The sequence below is a fragment of the Protomyctophum parallelum genome (genome assembly GCF_964188405.1).
Source record: "Protomyctophum parallelum genome assembly, chromosome: 18".
Lineage (NCBI taxonomy): Eukaryota > Metazoa > Chordata > Actinopteri > Myctophiformes > Myctophidae > Protomyctophum > Protomyctophum parallelum.
The window spans coordinates 19568486-19591533 of NC_139716.1; the positions used below are offsets into that span (position 1 = coordinate 19568486).

At 45.2% G+C, this 23048-nt stretch overlaps 1 protein-coding gene across 2 annotated transcripts in view; it reads right to left on the reverse strand.

The window, feature by feature from the left end:
* The window catches only part of ntn5 (netrin 5), a 22225-nt gene extending 383 nt beyond the window's left edge, over positions 1–21842 (reverse strand). Inside the window, exons 1-7 of one of the 2 annotated variants that reach the window (XR_014570623.1) lie at positions 21716–21842; positions 13137–14569; positions 10669–10857; positions 7496–7645; positions 5178–5228; positions 3280–3360; positions 82–3137 (exon numbers count right to left, since the gene is read on the reverse strand). Coding sequence is in view for 1 of the 2 variants with exons in the window: in XM_083788397.1 (XP_083644523.1) it covers positions 2518–3137; positions 3280–3360; positions 5178–5228; positions 7496–7645; positions 10669–10857; positions 13137–14559 (2514 nt within the window). In the remaining variant the exon portion in view is untranslated. Of the gene's footprint in view, positions 3138–3279; positions 3361–5177; positions 5229–7495; positions 7646–10668; positions 10858–13136; positions 14570–21715 lie in introns of both variants that reach the window. The other variant, XM_083788397.1, reaches the window with a different exon arrangement.
* Between the last annotated feature and the right edge of the window lie 1206 nt (positions 21843–23048).

Sequence of the window (23048 nt, forward strand, 5' to 3'; positions counted from 1 at the left end):
AATCATGATTCTGTAACTCATTGTGGTAAATATCTGCATTATCAATAAATAAATCTTAAAAAAAAAAAAAAAAAGCTCGACCTACAAGTTCACAACGCATCACGGATGCGATGCACCGTGAACTTGTAGGTCTGCTATTTTTGGCACGATGCCACACTGTCGTGCGAGGGAGCATAAATTAGGCATAACAGTCTCCTCATTGCTTCCTGCCTCTCTCCATCCTCCATATCCCCCTGGGGCTATGATGCTATGTCCAACACATGCAGACACAAGTCATGACGCCGTGCGTTTGCTTTTTAGATCCCTATCAGAGTTCCTGAATACCTTCTTGATAGTTTTGTTATAGTTTGGTCTCTGTCAGCTGTTCGCTATATGGGAATAGATTGTAGATAGTGTCACTTTCCCCAAATAGTGTACGCTACATCAGAGAAGAAGTGCGTGCGTGCGTGCGTGCGTGCGTGCGTGCGTGCGTGCGTGCGTGTGTGTGTGTGTGTGTGTGTGTGTGTGTGTGTGTGTGTGTGCGCACACACGCATGTGTGTATCTATTACCAGCTGCTACTACAGGAACTGGTTCATTATGATAACATGAATTATATACACAGGATGTTGAATATAAAGGATTCAATCAGGAATCTTAAAAGCAAGTTGTGTGCACGGATGTCTCATATGAAAACTAAATGAAACCTGACAAGTCGGTGTGTGTGTGTGCGTGTCCACGTGCATGCGTGCGTGCCTGGCACTGCCTGCGTGCGTGCGAGGATTCACATCCAGAACAAAAGCTAACAGTTAAATCTTTGAATAATCCCTCTGTACCCCCATGGCAATTGTGATGTAGAAGAAACTGTCTTAATTTACGGTTATAGTTTTGAGTAGCATAACTATACACTCATTACTGCTGTTATTTGGAATAAAGATAACAAACAAACACTGTATTCAATGCAGTATACGATTCAAAGATTGTGTGAAGAAACCTTTTTTTATGGAACTTCCAAACCATATGACATTTCAAAAAGCACATATACAATCACATACTGTATAATCTCTGGGTGCAGAAATGCACCTCATAAGATCATTATACTATTATTTTATGTATTTATACACATATTCTATGTATATATATATATATCTATATTCTTTTACATCTGTGAAACTTTTGCCACATTCTGCAAGTGCAGAACTCATCGTCAGCGAATGACATCTAGACAGGTCAAATAAACCCAATTAATTTAATGCTGCAATCCATAAGATTTGTAGAGCGTCGCGGAAATTTCCCATACATTTTTCCATAGACGTTTAAAGACCTGTAAGCCTCGGACAAAGTCAACAGCCGAGTTGACAAATCATGACAATAAACACATTTATTTGGGCCGTACATAAAAAGAAGGAAAGAAATGGCAGGATACAACACATTATTTTTTTGAGTTTTTCTTCTTAAATTATTTGTTCGGCCCCAAAAATGTGTTTATTGTCATGATTTGTCAACTCGGCTGTTGGCTTTATCCGAGGCTTACAGGTCTTTAAATAAATACTTTTTGAAACGTCCATGGAAAAAATGAATGGGAAATTCTCTTCCGGTGCCCTCATCGTTCTGAAAGGGGGGGGGGGGGGACTGCGACGCTCTATACACCCAGGTTTTGCAATGGGTCTCTCATTCAAGGAGCCGAGTTCCTACTACTGAGCCAAGACGGTCATCCGAAGGTCAGTTTGCGTAGGGGATGTATTACACAGTAGTGTCCTACACCTGCACCTGCAGCCACGGGTCGGTGGCGGTGGCTCAGGGGTAGAGTGGCTGGATGGCAACCGCAAGGTTGCCTGCTCGAACCCGGGCTCCCCCAGAGTTAGTGTCAAAGTGTCCTTGAGCAAGACACTGAACTGACGCCATCGGTGTATGAATGTGTGTGAATGGGTGAATTGATGCACAATCTATGTAAAGCGCCTTGGATAAAGGCACTATATAAATGCACCATTTACCACTTAGCATTTTACCACTGCAGATTTGTATAACATACTCTACCATACAGATTGGTCAAAATGTCATTTTAATCACTAAAATAAGTTCCAGATTGCAGTTTGAACTTTTACCCCACAAACTGTCCTTTGCATCACCGCTGAGATGTCGAAGCTCAAATGAGGGCGATCGATAAGTGTTTCTTCGCCACATTAGTTCTGCCTCTAGACATCAGTCATTTATGTGTGTTGAAGTATGTAAGTGCGTGTGTGTGTCTGTGTGAGCATATTCACAGTTACAGTATACATTTACACACACTACTGTTTCTCTGAGCTCTCTTTCCTTTGTAGAGAGACGAAATCGGATCTATCTCCCATCTTTCACCTATACAGACACATACTGAGAGAAATGCAAGAAACAACATCTTCCTGATCCCTCCTTTCTGTTTTTTTTTCACTCTCTCTGTCAAGTGTCTACAGAAAGCTCTGACTTTTTGGGACCAGAGCGGAGTGTCATCTGTTCCTCTCTTGCTTTGTGACTCACTCACTTTTCTCTGCTCTTCCTACGTTTCACAACAGACTTTGGGTAGAGCACACAAGAGAGGCTAATGACGGTGAGGCGGTCTGCTCAGCAGCGCTCTCAGGTCGAGGCGAGGCCTCAGCCTCATCGTGCGTGTGCGTTCCCGGCGCCACAGTGCTATCAGTGTCCTTGGTCGGGTGGCTCACAGTCTCCGAGCTTGGGCTGTGACGAGGCTGCGTTTCTTTCTCAGTCAGTAGGTGCGGGGGGATGTAGCCAGACTCGTGTTTGGAGGCGCCGCCCCCGTGATGGTGGTGGTGGCGGTCGGCCGACTTCGGGGGACAGCGGCCCTTCTTGTCCTGCCCGCGGAAACCCCGCAGTTTGGAGTTCCAGTGTTCCCGCCACTGGAGAGCCAGCGTGGAGCGGTCGGCCACCAGGCGGCTCTCCTCTGGGCCCCAGCCCCTCCCGCCTTCCTCCGCTCCAATCAGCAGGTAGGTGCGGCCCACGTGAAGGGCGGGGCAGCCGCAGCCCAGGTCGCGGTCGGGGACCCAGAGCGCCTGGGCGCCCCTACGGACGCGGGAGGTGGACCCCGTGCGGAAGATGGTCTGCACCAAGACGGAGAACTGCCACCACGGGCCCGAACGCTCCATTCCTCTCACCTGAACCTTTAAGACTAACAGAGACAACAAAGAGTTAATCGTTTGCTCTTTCTTTAGTATTGTCAATACTCAATACTGACAAAATAATTAGCAACTGATGATGATAGTTTAAGTATCCAAGGAAACTAGTGATTTTCAATTCAACACAACACTAACCATAGTCCTTCAGACAATAGGTCTCCAAGTTCATTCTGACTTTAACCTGGGAGGGTTGGCAGTATGAAACACACTCTTCCGCTGAGAGAGAGAGAGAGAGAGAGAGAGAGAGAGAGACATTTCATAGTAGGCACTGGCATATATCAGCACATGTCTTTTCCACTAATTACAATATGGCTGCTTCTATTTGTCATCACAGTATCCTGTGACTAACAGATGACCCTCTCTGCAACAGGTGGAACGTGCCACGCATAGCCACTAGAGGGTGGTATGTATAGTCAATACAGCAAAGTCCAGAGATGATGGAACCTAATGTAATGTTGTTCTAGTAGCAGAGCACAGTGACCTAATCAATGTGTACAAGTGGGACAAATGACACCGGGTGATAAATGCCACTGCATTTCCAGTCTATCTCTATTCTACTTAAAAAGATAGCTTCACAGAATTAGAATCAATGGAGTTGGGTTTACGACTCAATGAATTATCTGATGTTACCAATATGGCACAACATATATCCATTCCCAGGACCCAGGTCTCAAAATGGGGATGTTTAAAGGTATATTCAGTGATTTCACTCAAAAAACCTTAGGTTTCGTTTTTGGCTGGGACCTAAGCCTTTCATCCAATCAGGATAGAGAGCCAAAAACGAAACCTAAGGTTTTTTGACCCCCAGGGGTTAACTGGGGACAGGGAGGAACTCCTTATATGGTCAGCACACTCTATAGTAGAGAGGATTATCACAACAAAACAAAGAAATAAGTGATATTTGAATTAAGTGAAATCACTGAATATACCTTTAAAAGGACCACCACTTGTCAACCTATTTCCATATAATTGGTCTTCACTAATAATCATGATAAAATATCTTTCTACTCGAAATAGTTTTAAAATAAAATAAAATCTGCCTAACGATGGTTTCTCAACTGCCCACAGCCCTCCTATGAGATACAGACCGATAGAAAAGAACTGTGCTATTTTATCATTTATATGAAGATAGGTTGAAAAGTGGTGAATGGTCCTTTAATGTTTTTTGTACTTATTTTCAGCTTCACAGAGAAGATTGTGTGCACATCTTATGTCTGTATTTAGACCTAACCCTAGACCAGTTACGGGCACAGTTAAGTGTCTTGCAGGGACACTTTGATTGCTGAGGTCTGGAATCGAACCTAGGCTGGGACCTCCGAGATAACCGGCTTCCCAGGCGGGCTCTCTAACCATTCAGCTATGGCCGGCCCCAAATGATTTCATGTGGAACTAGAAAAAGTGCCCTTCTGGGCACAGGTCTCCACCAGGTTATCCACAGATCCGTGCAGTTAGAGGTAAAAACACTTTTCGGCCAGTTATAGCGCCACCTTGAGGCTGAGTTGAAATTGTTCATGTGGCATTTTGTCCTGGGCCTAGTGGGAATGTGGGTGCACAATTTCACGGAAATCACGCGATGTGTTCATGATTTGCAGCATTTTGTTTGAAACTGAGCACTCCTGTGAACTTTGGAAGCCAATCTTAACCAATCAGGATGGAGTCTGAGAAATCTGAAAGACCGGTTTCGTTGAATGGCTCTAGAGAGACTGTGTACCAATTTGCGTGATGTTTGGACAAAATCTGTAGGTGTACTGTGCAAAAACTTGTTTTGCACAAAGCGGCCTCCTGGTGGCGCTATAACAGGCCGTTCTGGAAAGTTTGGGGCAGAGGTTCATCGTTGGCATCCAGGAAGTGTGTGTGCAAAATTTGGCATCGACCAGGTTAACGGTGGCCGAGATTAGCTGCTCACGGACGGACACACACACACACACACACACACACGGACGGACGGACGGAGTGCAAAACATACTCTCCCCCCATGCCTTCGGCCTGGTGGAGACAAAAATAAAGAGTTTAATAGTTATGCATGCACTCACCTATGCTGTACTGGGGTTGGAACACTGGTGTTGGGGCGACCTCTTGAATTCCTACAAACAAACACGTCAGCACAGACAGGTGAGAGGAACGCAATGAGTGCCTGTCCTTGACCACATGAGTTGGCTGTGTGCACTAAGTGACAGGTTTTGTGTGTGTGTGTGTGTGTGTGTGTGTGTGGGGAGAGAGCAAGAATGTGAATATGTGTGCTATGCGTGAATACCTCTTGGTGCGTGAGGAATGCTCACGCAGAAGATAAGTATGTGTCAAAACTGCTTTGTGTCGTGTGTGTGTGTGTGCGCGTCTCACAAGTGTGTGTGTGTGGTCCTTTTATGGTTACAGAAATATAAATAAACCCTTTGACTTCAGCTTGAGGACACACTCATCACTTTGAGTAACTTGAGTAACTATTTTGCGCTGGTATTTATTTCTTGTTTTGACTTCTGACAATTTGAGTCTTCTTATCTTATCATATTGAAATCTTGTATCTAAGTAGGTTGAGGTAGCTGAGCTAGCTCCACGTACAGGAATGTCACTGTCCTGCACAGTTCTATTGTAGGGTCAAACGGCCACATATTGTTATCATGACTTTGTCATAAACAGAAGCCAGTAACTAACACAGGTTATCTGGTCTGGGTTTGCGCTCGGACGTATCGCTGCCGTGTAGAACTGTGTGTGTGTGTGTGTGTGTGTGTGTGTGTGTGTGTGTGTGTGTGTGTGTCAGTGTCAGGAAAACTATATATTACCAAGCTCACACTTCCCTATTCGCTCTGACACAACTGGGCCAGTGACACTCTACACCACATCCAACTGTGTGCACACCCCACGCCGCCCCCCAGCACCCAAAGAAACGAAGAACTGTTTGTGTGTGTGCGTGTGTCTGCACCGCATTGTGCACATATACTTACATAGGTCAAAGTCAGGTTGATGTTAGACGATTTATGTGTGTGTCTGTGTGTGCGCCGGGCACGTACATGAAGTACACAACATTGGACAGGGATTTAAAATAAATAGACACCTGAATGGGGTCACCTCAAAGCTCTATACAGCCTGCCTCTCATGTCAGTTTGTTTTCCCTAGTCTCTGTGTGTGTGCGTGCGTGCGTGCGTGCATGGCTGACTCTGTGTACTTCCTAAATCACTCAGGGTAGGGAATAAAGGGTGCTAACTTGGTTTAAGTTTAGCCTGGCTGCTGCTTGCCTTTTTGTTGGAGCGGAGGAGCAGGGGGATGCTATACATAGCCTGGACATGCGCTGGCAGTAAAAACAAACAAGGTTTTCTTTCACTTGCTGCTTTCACTAGGAGAGTTATGGGTAGTCTGCTGGGCCTCCTCTGACGGCAAGCTCTTTGAGCCGTGCGACAGGTGTGAACCTCACCACCTCACCATCTCCCTCGGATCGGTCACCTGATTGGGGCTTATACACGGCGACGCCGAGCCCACAGAGTTCCTGTTGTCATTGGCGGACACTCACGCCATTAGCCAGAGGAAACACACGTGGATTAGCGCTCACACCGGCTTGCTTGCGGGTGTGACGCTAGCCTGGCACGCGGTGACGGTGGACGGAGGAGGGATACATACAAGTCACAATTCCACTTGATCTGCCGCTGATCCTAGATCAGGTGGAGATGATGTTGGCGTTAAGAGCGGCTCATGTTCACACTGCTGTGGAAAAGGCCTCTGGGGAGGGCGGCAACGGGACACGCCGGGAGGCTGGGATGAATTAGAACAGACCACAGCGGCATCTTTCATTTTAAGCTACTATTTGATGAAGGCTGATTGGAAGATTAATCCATTTATTTCAAGAGCAAATGAGGTTGAAGGAGAACATAAGATTGCTATTAAGAAGTATTTATTTTGATCATGGCTGTCAAGATTAACCTACTATGAAAAACCAATTAAATTACATTTTTATTAAAGTGTCAATCACAACAACTTTAGCCTACATGTAGAGCAGAGAACCAACAGAGAGCCCACCCTGAGCAAGCCTAGGGAAGTGGCTCATATCCAATGGCCATTCTGTTTCATGATGTCTGCATGTAGCTGCATGAGCTGTTTTTGAGGGGACATACATACATACAGCAGTTACGCAAATACTGTATTTACAGACGAACCCTGTTGCTGTTAAGAAAATGGATTATTAGTTGAGACTTTGGCAAATCGATCTTTTGATTAACAGGCAAAGCTTCATAAATGTACACTAGTATATATATACGTATAAATAAGTGTTCAGGATGCTGGGTGACCCAAGCATCCAACATCCAACATGGCTGACGGTTGAATACTCATTATTTGTGGGGAACCGTGAATGCTGCAGACTTACGTATGCAGGGTCGTAGAGGGGATCTGCCCTGTTTGTAGCCTGGGGCACAACGGTTACACCTCAGCCCAGTCACCCCGTCCCGACACAGGCATTGACCGGTCGTCTGATTGCACCAGCGACCTACTGCTCCCAGGGGGTGGCACTGACAGGCTGAGGAAGAACACGAGAGAGAATGAACAAAGGTTACTGCACTGCAGCTCGTCTGCATCAGGAAATATTATGTTTCGTAATTTTGCTTTGAGAGATTGTTCTCTGCATCATGATGGTTTTAATGGTGAAGAGATGGAAGAGAGGAAAGGCTGTAGCTAATCTGAAATGGGCATGACAGCACACCTAGCCGTTAATAGAAGATTTGAGAACGGATTGATCACATTAGAAATATCATCAGTTGTGCTGATTAGTGATTGTCAGAGCAGCAGCATTATTGCTTAGGAATGGGACAGAAAGGGCAGGTATACGCTCTTATATTCTAACATTAGTTATTATGGTGGTACTTGAAGAGTCAAATATTGTCTGAGGTAGTATAAAGAAGGTTGGGAACCAATGGTTTACAGTGCCAGCCCAGTACAGTAAGTAATGCAGCATGTCCCCATTAGTTTCCACTAGCATTGCTACAAAACTTTCATAACCTTGAGATGTGTAATATCAAAACCAAATATCAAAACCTGAACCATCTCCTAAAGCAAAAAAACAAAACAAACAAAACAAACACTTAAGCATCTCTGTTCTAACTCCAGTGGGGGACTGTTTAAACAATGCCTCACCACTTGTCCAAACACTGACAAACTGGCCAAAATGATTAGTCCCATTGCCACTGGTCTCTGTCATGTAAATCAGTGGAACATCAACAACATAAACTGTGTGTTTGTGTGCTCGGAAATTCTGAGAGAATCCATCTGAGCATTTAAAGTGTCACGGAACGAGGGGATCACGGACCTACAACGTGGTAACCATTTCAGTAATATCACCGTCATTAATGAAGAATTTCAAAATATTTTCTCAGTTGGAGACACTTGAAAGTGAGTATTTACACTGGTCTGCTAACCTGACTTAACTTCATCGTAATGTTTGAGATGACATCTTCCAGTCAAAACAGAAGAACAGCTATTGGGCACTTTTTTTATGGAGAATGTGCATGCAGGGGTCATCGCCATCTGGCTTGTGTTTTGTCAAAACATTTTTTTTTACCATGGACATACAAAATGAGTGGACCATTTGGTTCCATTTGATTTGTACACTCTCACTTCTTGCAAAGAATGAGAAGCACTAGTTAGTACTAGTGGACTCACAATGTGCCATTAATTATAGTGTCGCAGTAAATAAGATGTTACATATTCTGAAGAAAACCTGGAGACTGACATTCAGTTTGATATTACATTATAATGGCGTGTAGAAAAGAAAATCTAAACTTTCTAAATCACGCAGGGACGTGCACACATAGACATCAAAGGGGGCTTCAGCCCCTGCCATTTTACCCGTCTGTAAAACAACTGCCCTTTCCAGACCACGAATGTAGCATTTACTATGGTGAAATAAATGCAAATGCCACTCCTTTCCATGCCATGCCGGAAGGCAGCATTCTGGAGAATTGCTTTTTTTCCCGAAGTCTCCTGAACTTGAACACAGCATTTTGCGTTTGTTTAGAAATCCATTGGGGTACACCCCGAAAATAGCTGATCTACAAGCTCTCAAGTCTCAACGCGTCACAGCACAACGCGTTGTGAGCTTGTAGATCTGCTATTTTTGTGCAAAAGTGCCCTTTTACGGGATTTCAGCCCCCCCCCCCCGCCTCTCTGACACACTCTGCACGACCCTGGTCACACGGACACATTCATTTTGTCCGTGTACGGACATATTGATGACCCCTGTGTGCATACAACCAGGAATGTATACGGACACACACACACACGTCTGCAGGACGTGTGTCCCGTCTGCCACCCAAAGCGCCCCCCATGAACAGAGGTTATATTAGGCCTGCGGTCAAGCCCCCAACGAGCATGCCTGAGTGTCACAGTCACTTAGGACATGTGACAAGTCAAAGGTCACAGGTCAGATGCAGATGCCTGCCAGTGGTAATGACATGGGTACAGGTGACGGGCAGCACAGCTTATAGGGGGCTCTGTGCGTGTGTTGTGTGAGCGTCTGTGTGTGCACGTGTGCATACATGCATGGACACGTGTGTGCGTGTCTCTGTGTTATTATTTTCCATACAAGCTTCCATGAATTACAGTTGAAAAGATAAGAAATGACAAAACATCAAATACATACATACATATCTCTTGTCCTCAGTCTCTTGTTGCAAGTATACGTATAAAATGTGTAAATTAAAAATGTATATTCAGTCATATAGAAAGTGCCAGTGCCAGTGAGACATATATACATACAGTAAAGTGATGTGATGTCCTGTGTCGCCAAGAGTATGCGCATTGTGTGTGTGTGTGCTGCGTGCGTGCGTGCGTGCGTTCCTAGCAGGAATAGCTGCCCTCTCTCACAATGTAACCACCCCATAAACACGTCCAGAGATGTAGTAGTAACACACACAGATAGAGCTGGCGTATTAAACATAGACACATATATAAACACGGTCATTGTCGCAACTCACATTTGAAAACCCACGCAGAGTGCAGACACGCACCAACTACGCCCGCAGGGGTGCCCACACTTTTTTTACTTGAGAGCTATACTTTCGAAATGACCAGCTCAACAAGATTACCCACCGAAAAAAATGATTATACCATTGCTGAAAATATAGTTTAAATATGTACCTGAGGGGTCTTTGGAATAGCGTTACATACAGTATAACACAAATGCAGTTGGAATGGGAAATAGAGGTGGGAGAAATGGAATCGTTTTTTATTTAATTTGTAATGTAACGGAGCAGGTGCTTTGCTTATACATACACATGCATATTACATTTTTGACTTAAACTGTGCCATCACCCCCCCCCCCCACACACACATGGCCCCACACACACATCAAACTAGCTACTGTACACGCGGGGTCGGGAGTCGCATGCCGTCAGGCTGGCTAACCGTCCGGGCCACCGTTGCACTTTTGCGATACTGCATGTTCATACCTCGATAACGATACAATAACGATATATTGTGCAGCCTTAGTTAACACACACACACACACACACACACACACACACACAGAAAGCCATAAGAACTGACGTTGGCAGGCCTTGCGGTGGCTGAGGGGCTGGCCATGGTCACGTGTGTATCCATTCTGGCAGTACTGGCAGTGGCGTCCGGCGGTGTGGTGACGACACTTCTGACACACGCCACCGCTGTGTCGGCCCGACTGCTGGAACACCTCCATGCTGAACCGGCACTTAGTCGAATGGCCATTACACTCACACGCTGGAAGGGTGAGGGAGAGAGAGACCATTACACTCACACGCTGGAAGAGTGAGGGAGAGAGAGACCATTACACTCACACGCTGGAAGAGTGAGGGAGAGAGAGACCATTACACTCACACGCTGGAAGAGTGAGGGAGAGAGAGACCATTACACTCACACGCTGGAAGAGTGAGGGAGAGAGAGACCATTACACTCACACGCTGGAAGAGTGAGGGAGAGAGAGACCATTACACTCACACGCTGGAAGAGTGAGGGAGAGAGAGACCATTACACTCACACGCTGGAAGAGTGAGGGAGAGAGAGACCATTACACTCGCATGCTGGAAGAGTGAGGGAGAGAGAGACCATTGATGCACCGTTGTATCGGCCACACTATTAGTATCAGCCGATATTTGCTGTTAGCGGTCAATATTGGTATTGGCAAATAAAACCGACATTAACTGATGGCAGTAGCCGATATTTAGCTGTTGATAAGCATACATTTTGATATGTTGGCTATGTTTGGTGTGTTGGTTATCTGTAGCCTACCAAGCTTTAGATTCTGAACATGTATTCTAAATCATGACAGTTTTCTGAAAAACCTATGTGTCTGTGTGCTCCGCTATGAGCTTGTATATCCGCTATTTTTCCAACAGCTAAAGTTAAAAATAATGGTTAAAGTGGTTAAAAGCTAAGGTGACATTAAATTAAAACAGTTTCCGTGCCGGGAATGGATTACTCCAGGTTAATGTCGCTGCCAAACCCGCTATAACCACCTTTTGTTCTATGTGTTTAATCCGCTGTATTGTAATAAATAAAAATAAAATCCGTCTTCGTCGCGGAGATAGAGAATAGATGGTTTCGTTTTGATGACTAAACCGGAAATCGTCACATGCTGTGGGCTGCTAGGGCTTCTGGGAAATTGAGGCCAATGGAAATGCATGGGGTGCAACGCCTCATTGAGACGAGTCTTGTGTGCGTCTTCCGGGTGCACCAAGATGGTGGATGATACGCTCGGATCATAACAAACCACGGGAGCTTTTTTTGCTGGATTTTCGCGGATTAAAAGCCCAAATAATACAACAATCTCGGCAGTGAAGGGGGGTTGATTAAAATGCGGGTTAAGCGTGTAAAACAGTCAAACTGTTATACTCTGGATTTTAGTGTGTAGAATAGATGGATTTTGATCAACTACTGTCTCAGTGATATTAAACGGACCAAACCACACCAGCTGCAACTCCTTGCAAACTAGACCAATGCAACTCCTTGCAACTGCCATTGGGAATAATGGTTGTAAGTAGTTGCATGTTGCAAGGAGTTGCATGGCGACCCTCTGGTGTGGTTAGGGCTTTAAACTGTAATTGTTTCCCCAGCCAGGCTAATCCAGGTCTAAATGTAGACGTCTATATATAGACGTTGAAACAACGTTGTTTCAACGTCTAATCTAAGCCTAGACTGCTAAAAAAACTTTCATTTTTAGACGATTTCACCCCCGTTTTTAGACAATTTTTGTAGCCATTTAGACTACAGAAATGCTCAGTGGACTATTGCAGTGTGTAGAGTGTAAAATTAATAGAGCGTAAAAAAACCAACCACTCGGCAAATCTTTTGGAGGTGCTACCCACACGTTTTGCTGTGTTGCTCATTCCCCAAACGCCCTTACAATCTATACCTCGTCGTAAAGGTGACTAATCAACGATTATAATTATATAAAATACAATACCGATTGGTATTAATTAAATGGAGAAATAATGGACCAAAGTTAAGTTTCCGAACTTTTGTTAATGAGTTTATAATGTCGTATCGTATGCTTTCAAGTTTCAACGAATGACTTGAAGTCAGTGATGGCAATCTGTTATTATGACAGGATTATTCTGCATAATATACAGCAAGTCAGAGCTCGAGACTTAAGCCCTTTATCAAGATTAGACAAAAGAGCCAATCTACAGGCTCACTGAAAGCTTCTGAAACCTTTTTTTTAAACACAATTTCTGATAAAAATATCAAATGAATAGTTTTTGGAAAAATATTGTTTTGTAGGGGGAAAAAACAAAAAAACTAAACAAAAAACGGATAAAAATGTTGTGTAGGTGTACTGCAGAGTACACCTTCCCTATGTGACACTGACCACATGACCCTCACTTCACACGGGTGTGATTTTTATTATTATTTCCACACAGAAACTCTAAGGTATATTAATGACATAGAGTTCAATGTTGAAAATGAGTGGTGGTATTCCCCAATAAGTATATAATTTCCTTTGACAAAGCATTGAGAATGAGCCAGTCAGCAGGACTTACCGACACAGGGATGTGGATGAGTGGGAGTGGCCCTGTGCCAGGGCCTGTCGAAGTAGAAGTCGGCGCACACATCGCAGTCTGGACCTGCCGTGTGATGCTCACACACGCACACCGCCCGCCCCGCGTCGTCCCTGCGGCACCGGGACGCGTGGCCATTACACTTACACCTGCCTCCCACTTGCAGGTCAGAGAGGCCCAGAGGAGGCCGCGCAGGTGGGGCAGAGATAAGAGGAGACGCCGGTACTATTTGTAAATTCCGGGACATAAGTCCCAAGTTATTATTGTTCCTCCTTCTCCTCAACTCCCTTCCTTTATTGCCTCTGTTCTGCCCCTCAACAGTCCAGTGACAGCCTCCGTCGGGGCACGGCTGCCAGAAATGGTTGTCCTTCTTGCGGCCTCGGCCTTTGCCTTTGCCACCTTTCTTTGAGGAAGCAGGCGTGTCCCTGTTAGAACTGTCCACACCTCCCTTCCTGGTCACGTTGTGCGCATCCTCTCTGTGACCCTTCCTTCCCGCTTTGCTATTTTTCTCTCCTCTGTCCCCAACTCTGGTCTCTGTATTTTTTATCTCCCTCTCCGAATACACCGGCATGTTTTCTGCACTGATCTTGTCCATCTGATCTCCCGCTGCCACCCCCTTGGCACCCGGCCTCCACCTCAGGACCCCGGTGCCATCGTCCACTCTCAGACCGCCATCGCCTTTGGCCGCCCCGGACACTTGGTGGAACACCACGCGGATGTCCGTGGCGGTCACCCAGTCTTGGAGGGTGGGGCTGTAGTCGAAGTCAGGGGAGGACGGTCTGCCGTCCAGTGTGGAGAAGGCTAGCACCATGCCCCCACGCTGTCTTTGCAGGGGACGAGGATCTGAACACAGGGGCTCCGTCTCCTGGTGCCGGGTCTGGGCCACGGTCTGGCTGTGGAGGCCAAACATCCCGTGGCAGTCGCTGGAGTAGTGCTGCATTGGCCTCCAGGTGCGGCCATTGTCCATGGACTTGAGTATGGATATGGAGATGGGGTCCGAGGGCTCCCCGTGGTGGCAGAACTGCAGACTTATGTAGGTGATCTCAAAGCGCCGGCCGAGCGGCAGGGTGAGGGTCCAATCCCCGCCGCTCTGGGCCAGCCAGCAGGTGAGGTTGTGCGGGTTGTGGAGATCTGTCAGGGCGGTGACGTTCCCGTCCAGATCCGTGGACCCGTGGAGAGAGTGGCCGGCGCTGACGGGGACGCCGTAGGCGGCGTTGATGAATTCTGACGAGCAGTGGCGAGCACGGCCATCGAGGTGGTAGCACGGGTCATGAGGCGAGGTCCAGCTCAGAGGGGAGTGGGAGAAGGCGGGGGCGAGGAGGGACGGGGGGAGGAAGAAGAGGTGCAGAAGGACAACAGGGAGGACAGAGGCAGAGGGGGGAGGGGAGGAGGGCAGGGGCATCATGTCATTGAGCCTATAGACAAAGGGGGAAAAGGTTTGAGTTTTAAGAGAAAATCATGGGAATCAAATCATGAAAGGAAACCCTAACATTCCTATGCATTTATATGACACAAAGGGAGCAGCAATCCAAGAGGGATCACCTGTGCCTTCATTGAAAACACACTAAACCACCTTTAACGCATCACCGCATCTGAGTCTCCATTTTAAAAGTATACCAATAAAATAATTTCAAAGTCTGCCTGTGTTTGCTGGCCTCTAGTGTGACCATGTGATTTTGACAGCCTTTTAAAAAAAGGGAAAAAAAGAAAAACACATCATCTTAAAAAAAACGCCCTCAACCCGTAACGGGTCGATGCATGTGGATGAAAAGTGCACAAAAACCCTGCAAGTCTGTCTGGGACCACAAAAAAGCAAACCCGACAGCTGGGCCTACAACATGAGCTGGAGGACATCCATCACGTTTATGGTCCTTCGTTTCAAATCACTTTACCACTGGACAGCGTACGCAGGCCAGTCAGTGGGCCCGAGCTTGAACCGCGAGGAGCAAAATTAAGTGTAGGAGAAACACAGTGAAAAGAAGGAATGGGGGAAGCAGGAAGAAGAGTTGGAGATTAGAGTTGAAGACATATAGGGACAGATTTACAGGGAGAACTCGAGAAATGCATGTTCGGCTTGAGCCCCTCTCTGGCACTTCCGTGGCTGAGACAAACAGTGACTTGTATACGGCCAGTGTGAACAAATCCCTTTCCGTTTATATGACTGGAGATGCTTGTAATTTATCCCACTGTCAAGATTTGATGCCAGTGAGGGTTAGTTAATTTGCGCCTGCAGGCACACACAGAACAATGCCTCTACTTTCTCTGACAAAATGATGTACGACTGCAACTTTTTTTAAGGTTCACACCAAGCTCCGATGAGGCAAATTCCCACCAATCACTTCTCTCTCATAAACGTACAAACAAAGACAACTGTTAACAACGTGACGTCAGCCTCCCTCCTGTAGATGTCATTTTTCATGTCATGTCATTGACGGCAACGGCCCTCGTTTTTCTTTCGCAACCCTTCCTTCTCTGTGGCTCATCTATCACCTGCCCCTTTCGTTCCGCTCTGGGAATATTCTTCTTAACTGCTCTAAGATTGATGGTGCTCTAACAACCGTTTGACACTGGCAGCGCAGTCAGCGGGGCTGCATAAACCAACCCTGTTGGGGAGGATAGGCCCGAGAGCCTCAGTGGCCGAGTCATCTCGCTCAATTAGGCCTGCGGCCGAAATACGAGGCTTCCCCCAGGACCAAGCACTCCGAGGGGCTTACAGAGTGGCCATGATTGAATATCTGGTATAGAAGCTGCTCCTCAATCCACCTCGAGGATGAATGATGATACTGGATGGGCCTCCCTCCGGGAAAAAAAGGGCGATCGGCCTAACCTGAAGAAAAAGGGACCATGAGGCGTATCGGATGGCTCTGTTTTGAGAACGTCGCTATGGGAAACGCCACGACTGGTGGCCAAGGTGATGAGCAGGTGGACTGTAGGCCATTTGCCACCGTGTCACATTCCGGGGGTCCGGTGTGCCTTCTCTGGGCATTCCAGACATATCGCGACATGCCCAGCAGGAACCTGAACGCGCCCGCTAAAAAGCGGGCTCCTTTTAATTGTTAGTTTGATTAATTAGCTCTCTGATTTCACACGGTGTCGGTGTCTTGCCTGGGTGAAGGCGGTGCGAGTATAGGAAGGCAGGGTGTTAGTTATACAGTATCAAGTGCTGTGAAGGAAGGGACTATAAATGGAGGGCAAAGGTTGTAAGAGGATTTGTCATTTGTGCTACAAGGGCAAGTTTCAAGACTCCATTCTGCATGAGGCATAAGGGCTGCGGTAAGGACACACAGATGGTAGGAGAAAGGGTTAGTTGTTTAACATTCCCCGGTGTGATCTGCACTTGTCTTTGTCACATTACAAGCGGCTAATTGAGGCAGTTACAACTGCTTTGATAGATGGATGCTCTTCAGAGAGGGGCCCGGTGGGGTCGTTAATGTGCCCCAGAGGCCAAATCCAGACCCTCTCTCCGAAACCAGATCGTCCCGTCTGGCACCACCAATGTAACCCACCGGATACGGTTTCAGTGGTTTTCTCCTTCACTGCTTTCCATAAATTCACACGGCACAGCAGGCGTGTCGGAAAGAACACGGAAGATGAGTCGGTGACATTTCATGGCTAATTTACAATTCGATGAGAAGAACATGTATGCAAATATTCATGTACAACTACATAGGTAGTTTGTATCCAACATTTTTTTTAACATTCATACCTGACCACTTAAAACACAATATACTTAGTGGACCAGCGTCTCCTGGGGCTCAATGATAGTTGTCTCACTGTACACCAAATCTCCTGCCCAGAGGACATTTTCGGAAAAAGAAAAAAAAAATATCATTAACATCTGTTGGACTTCAAAAAAGCAGCAGAAAAAAAACAAAAAAACAGAACTTCCACAGCCCAAATAGTGCTTCGATGAGATCAACAACAATCTTCAGAGGGTGATCTTTAAAAGCAGCTATGCGTAGCAGCAGACACGCTGGAAAAATACTTGCTGACAACCTGGGGCATGTTTACAGCATGGTCGTATACAGGGGCGCTGGTAGAGCGCTCCTCATGTTCACACTGGAAGACCTGCTCCACAAGACATGGTCCATTTTTACTTCCTTGTGTCATTCCCCCTATACTATATTCTCAGTTAAAAGGAACAGGCCGATATTTTACTGACGAGAAGGAGGAACAATATAATGTATGGCGAGTCTACTTTCGAAATGTCTCATGTAATGCTATCGTCAGATGCGAGAGAGACCTTTTATAGTTTGATGGAATATGATATTGCTCGAGGGGCAGTGTGAATTTAGAATGTGTTTTTTTTTTAAGTGGGTGGGGGGGGGGGGGGGGGGGGGGGGGGGATGTAACAGAACAGGACATGGAGGGTGAATGGAAGTAAAGGAAAAAAACAGCAATGAAAGAGCAAGCAAGGCTTTGATGGTGAGATGAACCCTATAGTGTCCCTGTTCTGGTCATGTATAATATAGGCAAGCAAACTGCATTAATAGGCGAACATTCTGCAAAATTATAGCAGATCTAATAAGCTCCCAACAAATCGCATTTGGAACCTGTTGTGAGGTTGTATAGTCTAGTTTCTGTGAAGAGATTTGGTGTACAGTACAAAAAGCCAAGACCAATCAAGTACGGAACTTTGGGGGAACCCCAGTCAATGAAGTATATCGAATTTAAGTGATTAATAAGGACTGCCTGTGCCTCAGCCAGTTAGCGCACTAACTGGCGCTAACTCCGAGTGAGCACGAAGACCCGGGTTCGAATCAAACAGATGTCTTGTCTCGCATGTCTCTCCTCTCTCCCTCTGCTCTTGGTTTCCTGTCTCTCTACCAAAATAAAAAACAAACACATCTGAAATAAAGCATAAAATGCCAAAACTAAATAAAACAAAAAATTAAATAAAAAACAAAGACGTGATTATGACAGTATAGTTTCAAGATAAAAAGTGGTCAATGGGGTACTTCACTACAAAGGGTATAGTAAAAGTATGGCAATTATTCTTGTGCAAAACACATGAAAAGCCTTTAGTTTTCCCCAACAAGTTGTTGCAGCCACAGACTGGCCTTCATCAGAGGATAGAAATGTTCACTTGTTGAATGAATTAACGTATTCAATCAAATGTGGTACTTAGCCTAACCCTCTGGCATCTTGAATTTTGTTTTAAATATTTTTTGGGGTCATGGTGGGTAGGGTGCACTGGCTGACTTTAAGGTTTTAAAAATATTATTTCAGCCACAGACTGGCCTTCATCAGAGGATATATGTTCACTTGTTGAATGAATTAACGTATTAAATCAAATACTTATACCCCTCTTGGTATCGCATCTGTCATTTAAAAAATATATAATTTTTGGGGTCATGGTGGGTAGGGTGTACTTGCCGACTTTGAGGTTTAAAAAAAATATATTATGCCAGCTCGGTAAAATTCTATTGTGTTCATTAAACTCAAGTGAGTAAAATAGGGTCAATTTTACATGTTAAGAGTTCATTAACATTTAAACATGTTTCTATTGAGCGAGAAGTGTGTGTGTGTGTGTGTGTGTGTGTGTGTGTGTGTGTGTGTGTGTGTGTGTGTGTGTGTGTGTGTGTGTGTGTGTGTGTGTGTGTGTGTGTGTGTGTGTGTGTGTGTGTGTGTGTGTGTGTGTGTGTGTGTGTGTGTGTGTGTGTGTGTACCTGTACCATGCTGGGGGGAGCTGCAGGGTCTGTCTGTTTTGAATTGTTAGGCTTTATGGGCTCATTGGGCTGGGGAGCAGATGAGCTGGATTTGGTCTGACTCATGCATTTTAACATTCCTCGTCATGGGCAGCAACTCTGCCCAGCCACTATAGCGTATAGCAGAGGATCACCCCATGACTCCCCACGCAGGTCGGATCGAGGAACAATGAAAACGCTGTATAATTTGATCATTCTGTTGTTGTAGGATACATTTCAACTGGATATTTCGGGGCTCGCTTTAAACAAACGAGGAATTGGAAAAGTCTCAAAGAGACAAATCAAGTTCAGCTCTTAATTGGCCAATACTGGGTGGGGGGCCTCGGGTATTATTTCTCGACCTCTGCAAGCTGTGGCAAAGTTGTCCCAGTGTATTATGGCTTAGAATAAATCTGATCAATTAGCCAATGTAAGCTCACTATAGCCCACATGTTTGAAGCTGAACCCAGGCACCTGTTGCTGCATGTTCTCATCCTGACACCTTTGTTAATTTCCAATTGTCCTTAGACCGATGCGAAATACAACACTGGGCCAACGGGTGAGAAGAGAAAGGCTATATGTATATTCCCTAAAGACATTCCTGCCAACCTATGCAGACCCTACTGAAGCCCACGCGGCATGTTATTCCAATCCACGCGGAGGGGATTCCATGAGAACTGTTTTAGTTGTAATAATCTAATTTTAGTGGAGGCGCGAGAGAGGTACGACTGACAGACAGTACAAAATGGATTATCACCGCTCGTATCTTTAGCTAAAGAGCCCTTCGGGTCAGTGGTTCTCAAAGTGGGGCCCGGGGACGCCCAGGGGTCCATGAGTTGGTTCCAAGTGGTCCCCAGCAAAATGTGTTACAAAATAGGTTTATACCACTTTAAGTCTTTACCCATAAGGACAGCTGCAAGATATGCATTACACAAGCTCAAAGCCCTTTGAACTTGTAGATCAGTTATTTTAAAAAGAACCTTAAAATAAATCTGGAATATTTTTTCAACATTTGAACAACACAAATCTTGTGCAGTCCCAAGGATACAAAACAGTCTACTTGGCTGGGGGTCGCCAACGCCAGGTTATATTGATTTGAGGGTCCTTGCAGGAAAATGAAAACGTTTTTGATATACCGGTAAGCATTAAGCACTGCCACTGCCTCAGGTTGTCAAACACATGTCCACATGAGGCCCGCAGTGCATCAGCCACCAGGAATCAACTCGCAATTAACGGAACACTTTGAGATGAACTGATTTCCCCCGGCCCGCGGGATAAAGATCCATATCGATCTGTCTATATATAGGCCTATATAGGCATGTGGAATGTGGACATTTTGAATATAAGAAAACACATGTCCTTGATATCTGAAGGCGAGGCTCGCCCAAATGTCTCTTATTTTTTTGGTCTTCCCACGCTGGTTTACAACCTCTCTCACATAAATTGGCAACGCACTTTACCGCGGAGGTTTCGCTTCAAATGCGATATTGAAAAACAGATGGAGATGAAATCATTGTGATTTGATGTTCGAGTGATGCCGAAGGCAACCTCGGGCTTAATGCTAATAAATGTTAAATTAAATCCATATACGTTTGTAGGCTACTTTGTAGCCTAACCCAAGACTGTATAATTAAGAGCAGACCGCCTATTTTGCGCACAGATTAATGCGCAAAAATGACAAAATAATGCCTCGAAGATTTTTTTAAAGCTTTTTGCACGATCATTAAAACTTGTATTTCTCATGTTGACAAAAAGGCAATTCGTCTATTGCAGTCAGCCCGCTGCCCACTATGCTATGCCTATAGGCCTACTTACAATAATTTCAGATCGACATTCGAGGCCTCGGCCGCTAATTAATTTGTATTGACCTATAACGTTTGACTACAAAAATGGGTAAACCCCATTTCAAATTTCTGCAGAAACGATTCAATATAATGTATGTTCATGTATATTAATTTCCTACAATTTGATTATAGGAACAAAGGGAAAAACAAAATGCATCTATATGCTTACGGGCGTTTCCGTTATACAAAATATTAGGTTATACATGGTTCATCAACTCAAGGCTATCGTTTCTATATGTTAGCTTATTTTGGCAACAGAAGCCCACCTCTAAATGGTCCCATTTGTGCAGACCTAATTGCACATGTTTTGCGGCAGTAATTAAGGCTGCGCTTAAATATTTATCTCAAAACAAACCAGGACACGTGATTGTTTAGTGAGTGTTTGATCTGGCAATTTATTTATGAACTTTCAACAAACTTAGCCTGGGACAATTTATTCTTAATAATCAGCGACACTCTTCTTATAGTTTATCTATTTATTAACGTTGCAGTTTGCATTGCAGCTAAAAAGACAAAAGGTTATAGTCGCTTTGCCGTTTGTTAGCCTAGGCCTACTGGCCATTATTTGTGTTTGATCACACCTATATCACTAGGCATGCTTTTATGGACAGTATAGACCTATGAATTAAATAACGTTATTGCAGGCTATAGGCCTTCAAACCGTTTGTGAGAAAGGCTGTTATTTAAGTCCGTGCAAAGACATCCAGACTGAAGATGTCAAATCAATTTGGATGAATTACGCAAAATGCAAACCCGAGAGCTATCCTACAAAATAGAAGAAAAAAAAATAACCTATAACATTTGCCTACAATGAGGCTACATACATTTTTCAGGCGTATTATGCCTATATCGCCTTTAATCTTATTGCACTTAATAGCGAAAAGGGCTTATAGCATGCCACTGTCTGCCACCAAACGATAAAATCCTCCACCGATTCTCCGAATTAAACATTATAATAATGAAAATATATACAAATAGTTAGTCATGAAAAGGCCACACATCACAGCAAGCACGCCATATATAAACTCACCATGTGTGTCCAAAGTGATTCCCCCTGTCTCTTGGTTGCGTTCATGCGGTCGATCTTTGGTGCATAAAGCAGCAGGAGCAGCAGCAGCAAGTGTATAGTTTTTAGGTCCGGCTCGCAGAGCAGAGCGCACGGAGTGCATTGGGACACACACAGACAGACCCGTCCCGTCCCGTCCCGGCGGGAGGCCGGCCCATTCTTGACGTATACACACACAGCTCACATCTGCCAACTGGCCTTTGGGCTGGGCTGCATGGGCTGGCGGGGGCTGCACTGCACACCGTGCGCCTCAAGTTCATTACAACTGGCGGGCAATTTAAGAGCACAGGGGAACGCAACTTGTACAGGGCAGGCTATACGGCCATCCTTTAAGTGCGCCTTTGAAAGGAATCATTCCGCCCGCGCCGGTTTGTTCCAATTATCCCCCAATAGCGGAATGGGGGGTGGGAGGGAGAAAAATAGTGGAAGTTAATTGACTGGAGAGGATCGTTCTCAGATGTGCCCGAGGCAAAGGAACCAAAACTGATGCAGATGGAAAGCGAGGAGGAATAGAAAAGAAAATGGAGAAATGGATGGATTGGAGTTGGAGAGGAGGAAACTTTCCCATAGAGAAAGCCATAAAACTGATTGATGACTTCCCCCGAGGAATGTTTCCCCAGGTGTGTGTGTGTGTGTGTGTGTGTGTGTGTGTGTGTGTGTGTGTGTGTGTGTGTGTGGTAGTTACAGGGTAGTTTAGAAATGCTATCCTTGGACGCGGGACAAGTGCAATAAAGTAAATTGAGGGTAGAAATTGCGATTTGAGCGTCAATGTTACATTTTGGCAGTGTACACACAGGAGACTGCAGTGCACATGCATGAGCGCCTCCGGCAAGGTGAAAGTGTGATTTGATTACCTATTAATGTTAAAACGCAGCAACATATAATAACAATCTACAGAAGCCATATTACAGACAGTTATAGGCCCTGTGTCAAAACTTTAACAGTTGTAACTTGTTATAGGCCAGGGCGGGTGGTCTATAGTTGCCAACATTTCTATACCCTGCAGCAAGTTGTAACAATTGAAACCATGACAAGATACCTTATGGAGCTGTAATTATGAGTCAACACAAGCCTGCCTATCTTGATCAGAGCATGCATGCAGGTTTCATAATACATTGGCACCACAATGTGTTGAATTGGCTCAACTTGAAAAAATATTGACATCTAAAATGCTACAATATGCCCATATAAGTGAAGCAACAGTGTGAGAGTGTGAGGATATACCAGATGTAGGGTTAGATTCTTATCATTGCTTTCCATTTATACTTTATGGTGAACTTGACTGCACTTTTGATGT